This window comes from Sorex fumeus, unplaced genomic scaffold (assembly GCF_029834395.1).
Source record: "Sorex fumeus unplaced genomic scaffold, SorFum_2.1 ptg000077l, whole genome shotgun sequence".
Classification (NCBI taxonomy): domain Eukaryota; kingdom Metazoa; phylum Chordata; class Mammalia; order Eulipotyphla; family Soricidae; genus Sorex; species Sorex fumeus.
Genome location: NW_026606134.1, coordinates 106,978 through 113,270, shown reverse-complemented (window position 1 = coordinate 113,270; position 6,293 = coordinate 106,978). Strand labels below are relative to the sequence as shown.

General features: G+C 50.2%; 1 protein-coding gene across 1 annotated transcript; it reads left to right on the top strand.

Moving 5' to 3' along the window:
• Window positions 1-241: 241 nt before the first annotated feature.
• On the top strand, window positions 242-1,021 carry FGFBP1 (fibroblast growth factor binding protein 1). The gene is made up of 2 exons (XM_056130335.1): window positions 242-775; window positions 842-1,021. The coding sequence occupies exons 1-2, from the start codon at window positions 242-244 to the stop codon at window positions 1,019-1,021; spliced, it is 714 nt and encodes a 237-aa protein (XP_055986310.1).
• The last annotated feature ends 5,272 nt before the right edge of the window (window positions 1,022-6,293 follow it).

The following is a 6,293-nucleotide window of genomic DNA, read 5'->3' as shown; positions in this document are numbered from 1 at the left end:
GGAGCTGATGAGATGCAGAGAGGGTGAAGGGCTGAGGGAGGAGCAGGAGGAAGACCCAAGTCCCACAGAAAGGTAATGAGAAGGACTGCTTGTCTAGGAATGACAGACCCCGCGAGACTTCGGAGTGTCTCTCCTGAGCGGGCAGCCATGTATGAGTGGCCAGCAGTCCTGTCCTGGAGCATTGCTGTCTGCCTCTGACTCACCTGCCTCTTGTCAAACAGGTTCACACCCTGCTGTGACCATGAGGCTCCGGCTCCTCGCCCTGCTCTCTATCCTCCTCCTGGCCCTCCAGGTAATCTTAGGGAAAGGCGTAAAGGAAACCAGGACCAGCCACATCAGCAAAGCCAAGACAGAGGAAATGAAAACTCCCAACAAGACTCAGGTGGCACATGGAAGTCAGTCACAAAAACGCCTCCCCAAAGGCCAGTTTGTCAGCCCCAACAGGGCAGTTTGTAGGTGGGCGGTGACTGAGCAGGAGAAGGGCATTGCCTTGAAGGTTGCGTGTGCCCAAGAGTTCACCAGGTTCTCCTGTGTCTTCACCGGCAATCCCAATGCCTGCCTGGAGCTGAACCATAGAAAGACATACTGGAAACAAATCCGACGAAACCTGCGCTCTCAGAAGGCCATCTGTGAGGATGATCAGAGTGCACTCGAAGCCCAGGTGTGCAGAAAGAACTTTCCAGCATCCAGCCTAAAGCTAGTGAACTCCACCCTGATTAGGAACAAGCCATCCAGACAGGAGCACAGAGCATCGTCTCCCAGGAAACAGACAACAGCCACCTAGGTTACCACCATGGAACCCAACCAGGCAAAACTATTTCCCACCACGGAGCTGACCAAGGTCAATGAGAGCACACCCTCGAAAGCAGCCGAGACACAGCCTGGGGCCACCAAAGACCCCCAGTGTATGGAGGACCCAGATTTGGTCACCCAGAGAAAGGTGGCCTTAGAGTACTGTGGGGAAGCCTGGAGCTCACTCTGCCACTTCTTCATTGCCATGTTCCAGGGCAGCTCATGCTAGCGAGGCGGAAGCACAGAGAAAGGGTCCTTAGGAGGTAAGAGGTCAAGCACGCTGTTTGCAGTTCAAGTCTCCACATTCCTGAGATGAACATTTGTGCTGTGGGGGTGCAGCAGACTATGGAAGTGTTTTGCAGTTTTTATGTTGTGTTTTGGAATTTATTTTCTATTCATTTCCTTAGACATGATTTTCTAGGTTGTTTTCCTCAACTGATTTTTCCAAGGCCCAAAAGTTGTGTTTATTGAAGTTGTTTCAAAATTCCCACCCAAGCACATGAAAGCACTGAGCTGCAAAAGCCAGAGTGATGGTTTTAGAAAGCTGCAATTGCTACAGAATTGACAAGGATAATAAAGTTCTTGGGTTTTTTCAGAAATTCTCTGTTGTTGAGTTTCTTTATGCCTAATTTCAACACACTCATAACCTGGGGCCCAGTTTATGACTAGGACAAGTGAAAAGGGATTTTCTGTTGGGTGGAAAAGAAGTCCCCCCCAACGTCATTCCACCCATTCCAGAATTTCCTCCTTCTTTTATCCATTGGTCTGGATATTCGATGTTCACTGAACTGAATCATTAGGATCCCTGGTTTCAAGTGGGACACAGGTGTGCTGTGATAAGACATAGGACAGGGTATCACAGAGGGAAGAGGGGAGGCAGCATCTGAATCAGATGGACAGGCTGAAGGACCGTCCTCTGCTGAGCACTCACTGAATGCCCCTGACCACCTGTGCAGGACTCTGGCCTGAAGGCTCAAGTGTCCTGAACGTAGACTCAGAGAAAAGTGGGAAAGGAAATATGGAAAAGTGCAGAGAGAAAGTAGAAAGCTCTGGAGAATGTCAAGTTGAACTTCCTAATAGCGTGACCACTAGAACTTGATTTTGAAAAAAATGTTCTAAAGGTTAACCAGTTTAACAGCGTTTAGGGCTGGAGGGATAGCACAGCGGGTAGGGAGTTTGCCTTGCATGCAGCCAACCTGGCCGACCCGGGTTCGATTCCTCCACCCCTCTCAGAGAGCCCGGCAAGCTGCCGAGAACATCTCGTCCGCATGGCAAATTCGATATGCCAAACACATTATCAACAAGTCTCACAATGGAGACGTTACTGAGCCTGCTCGAGCAAATCAATGAACAATGGAAAGACAGCGCTACAGTCCTCAAGGTAAGAAATGGAAGCAGAATGAAGTCACGTTACACAAAAAACAGCACGTGTGAAAGCAACGAGATGAGACAACCTTGGAAGTCAGGAAAACATCTGTCTGGGGTGTGATGAGGACAAAGTGCTCGGGTTACTGACATGTTAGAGCAAAGCATGTGAAAGTGTCTTAATTCAATTACTAGGGAAAGAGTGTGGTGTGGCCTCAATGCCTTGTCACAATACTACAGAACAAAAGTGAGGATCTGGAGTTGGTAAAATCACTGCAAATTTCTGAGTTTCATTTTCAGCTTAATCAGCTTTGTTCATATAAATTCATACATTTCTAGGTAACTGTTGATTAATTTTTGAGAAAGTCACTGTGAATCTTGAAATTTTGCAGATTGAATCAGAAGTACACTTCTTCAAAAGAGTTCAATTAACATGTTCTCTGATTCATTTGTTACTTCCAAAGAGTTGAAAAGCACTGATCTTTAGAGCATCTTTCCATGTCAGGGAGAAGTGATCAGCGGGTAGAAGGGCAGCGTTTGACACCAACTTACCAGGATACACATCAGGATCTAATTGTAGGTGGACAGATTGACAGTCTCACAGTCTGTCTGGATATTAGCATCAACACCAACACTAGCAGGGGTGTCTCACTTGTTGTGTGCCAAGCATTGTGCTAAGCTTTTCTACGGAGCATGCATGCAAGCATTTATTCTCTCATTCCTTCAGCACAAAACTTACTGAACCTGACTGGAGGGACAGTACAAGGGCTGAGGTACTTACCATTCATGTGGCTGACCCAGGTTGAATGTCCAACACCAATATGGTTCTGTGAGCACTGCCAGAAGTAGTCCCTGAGAACAAAGCCAGGAGTAAACCTTGAGTACTGCCTGAATTAGCCCAACACTCCCCACTCACCCTGCTGCCAAATGCAAAACTTCCAGGGCCTTACCTCTATCAGGTTCTATTCTATGCATTAGCAATACATCGATGCCTAGATAGAGATATTCTGCACCCTTAGGATGAGCAGTGGATGGTGGATGGGGGTGGGGAGAAAAGGGAGGGAGGAAAGTAAGTGAGAGAGAAAATAGTCTTAGAAGAGATAGAGAAGGCTTTGGCGTGGTAACTCTTGAATCAACTACCAGTGAAATTACTCTCTGGAGTTGACTTATTCCAACCTAAAGGAATAGCTAAAATGCTCTGAAATTAATTGGGTTTTGTTGTTGTTGCTATCTAGTGAGCACCACTTCTCTATGACAGATACTATTTTTTTTTAAATTTATTTATTTATTTATTGAATCACCATGGGAAAGGTTACAAAGCTTTCAGGTTTAGGTCTCAGTCATGCAAATATCAAGCACATTTCCCTTTACCAAAACTTATTTTTTACCATGAAGAACCCCAATAAAACCCCACCCCCCACCCCTCCCAGTCCCTGTGGGGCAGATGAATTCTAGTTAACACTCTATCTGCTTTGATTAGATTCATTGTTTCAATAAAAGATTCACCACTATTATTTAGAGTTTACCCCCCCGCCCCCGAATCAGACATGCTGACAAAGCACTGTGAAGTGATTTGCTTTCTACAGCTGGGTTCAAGAATTATTTGTTGGTTTTGGATTTCTGCTATTTTACTTATTGACCCTGGAAGTATTTCTACTGAAAGTCAGATAGTTAAGAAATTGGTTTCTGTGCTCTGGAGTCGTGGCCGTGCTGGAGAGCCGCTCATGGGGGGCAACTGGTGGCCTCGGTAGGGCGTGAAGGGCGGACCGAAACGCCCCCCTTCCCATGAGGTTTTAGTCGCCCCCAGTCCCCCGGCTCATACCTGCTGTCCACAAGGCTCCCATGTGGCCGCCATCTTTCTTTCCAGAGGGAGGAGGGCAGAAGGGACCAACACCCTTTCCCCTCCGGGCAGACATGATGGCCTGGATTATCGCATAGTCCTTTCACTTTTCTGCTCCAAGCTGCTGGGTTCTGCATTAAGTCCTTGTGCTTCTGGGGCTGTGGCCGTGCTGGAGAGCCGCTCGTGGGGGGCAACTGGTGACCTCGTTAGGGCGTGAAGGACGGACCGGAACGCCCCCCTTCCCATGAGGTTTCAGTCGCCCCCACACCCCCGGCTCATACCTGCTGTCCACAAGGCTCCCATGTGGCCGCCATCTTTCTTTCCAGAGAGGAGAAGGCGACTGGGGCAACACCCTTTCCCCTCCGTACAGACCTGATGGCCTGGATTAACGCATAGTCCGTTCACTTTTCTGCTCCAAGCTGCTGGGTTCTGCATTAAGTCCTTGTGCTTCTGGGGCCGTGGCCATGCTGGAGAGCCGCTCATGGGGGGCAACTGGTGACCTCGGTAGGGCGTGAAGGACGGACCGGAACGCCCCCCTTCCCATGAGGTTTTAGTCGCCCCCACACCCCCGGCTCATACCTGCTGTCCACAAGGCTCCCACGTGGCCGCCATCTTTCTTTCCATAGAAGAGAGGGCGAATGGGGCAACACCCTTTCTCCTCCGGGCAGACATGATGGCCTGGATTATCGCATAGTCCTTTCACTTTTCTGCTCCAAGCTGCTGGGTTCTGCATTAAGTCCTTGTGCTTCTGGGGCTGTGGCCGTGCTGGAGAGCCGCTCGTGGAGGGCAACTGGTGACCTCGTTAGGGCGTGAAGGACGGACTGGAACGCCCCCCCTTCCCATGAGGTTTTAGTCGCCCCCACTCCCCCGGCTCATACCTGCTGTCCACAAGGCTCCCATGCAGCCGCCATCCTTCTTTCCAGAGAAGAGAGGGCGAATGGGGCAACACCCTTTCTCCTCCGGCAGACTTGATGGCCTGGATTAACGCATGGTCCGTTCACTTTTCTGCTCCAAGCTTCCGGGTTCTGCATTAAGTCCTTGTGCTTCTGGGGCCGTGGCCGTGCTGGAGAGCCGCTAGTGGGGGGCAACTGGTGACCTCGGTAGGGCGTGAAGGACGGACCGGAACGCCCCCCTTCCCATGAGGTTTTAGTCGCCCCCACACCCCCGGCTCATACCTGCTGTCCACAAGGCTCCCATGTGGCCGCCATCTTTCTTTCCAGAGGGAGGAGGGTGGAAGGGACCAACACCCTTTCCCCTCCGGGCAGACATGATGGCCTGGATTAACGCATAGTCCTTTCACTTTTCTGCTCCAAGCTGCTGGGTTCTGCATTAAGTCCTTGTGCTTCTGGGGCCGTGGCCGTGCTGGAAAGCCGCTCGCGGGGGGCAACTGGTGACCTCGTTAGGGCGTGAAGGATGGACCGGAACGCCCCCCCTTCCCATGAGGTTTTAGTCGCCCCCACACCCCCGGCTCATACCTGCTGTCCACAAGGCTCCCATGTGGCCGCCATCTTTCTTTCCAGAGAGGAGAGGGCGAATGGGGCAACACCCTTTCCCCTCCGGACAGTCATGATGGCCTGGATTAACGCATAGCCCGTTCACTTTTCTGCTCCAAGCTGCTGGATTATGCATTAAGTCTTTGTGTTTCTGAGGCTGTGGCCGTGCTCCAAACTTAACTATGATTTTCAGAGAGAAACGTTGGGTCATTTACTTCCCATGGGTCACTTTGTATATAGAGAGATGTCGCGCGGCCGCTCATGCGGCCGCGCGGTTTTGAGGAAAAGTCCTAGTTCCTGCATACTGGAGCTGTGGTTGTAGAGGCTTCTGGTCACCGGGGTTCCATCTGGGGGAGGCGGGATGCAGTACCTACCCCATCTGGGGCTTCCCGATGATCTCGGCTCTTTTTGGAACCTGTTTTTTTTTTTTCTTCGGGATCTGTGGATCCCGCCCTCCATGTTGTTCTTCTCTTCGGCTGAATTCTGACAGATACTATTTTAAGATCAAAAATTAACACCAAGAAAACAAACAGAAAGCTAACACACCCCCTTTCTCCCAGCTGCTCATGTTTCAATGGGCATTGTGTTCCACATCCAAGATGGTGACCCGTGGGCCTCACCCCTGCAATGAATCCAACACAAATATTGAGTTGTCTCTAGCCAGAGATTTAGAGACCAAGATCATCTGTCAGCAAATTCTGCTCAATATGATGAAGGCAAACCAGCTGACCCCAGGAGAGAGAGGGTGCAGAGAAAGGGACAGGCTGGATGCAGAGAACCAATACTGCGAAGCAGAGCCAGGG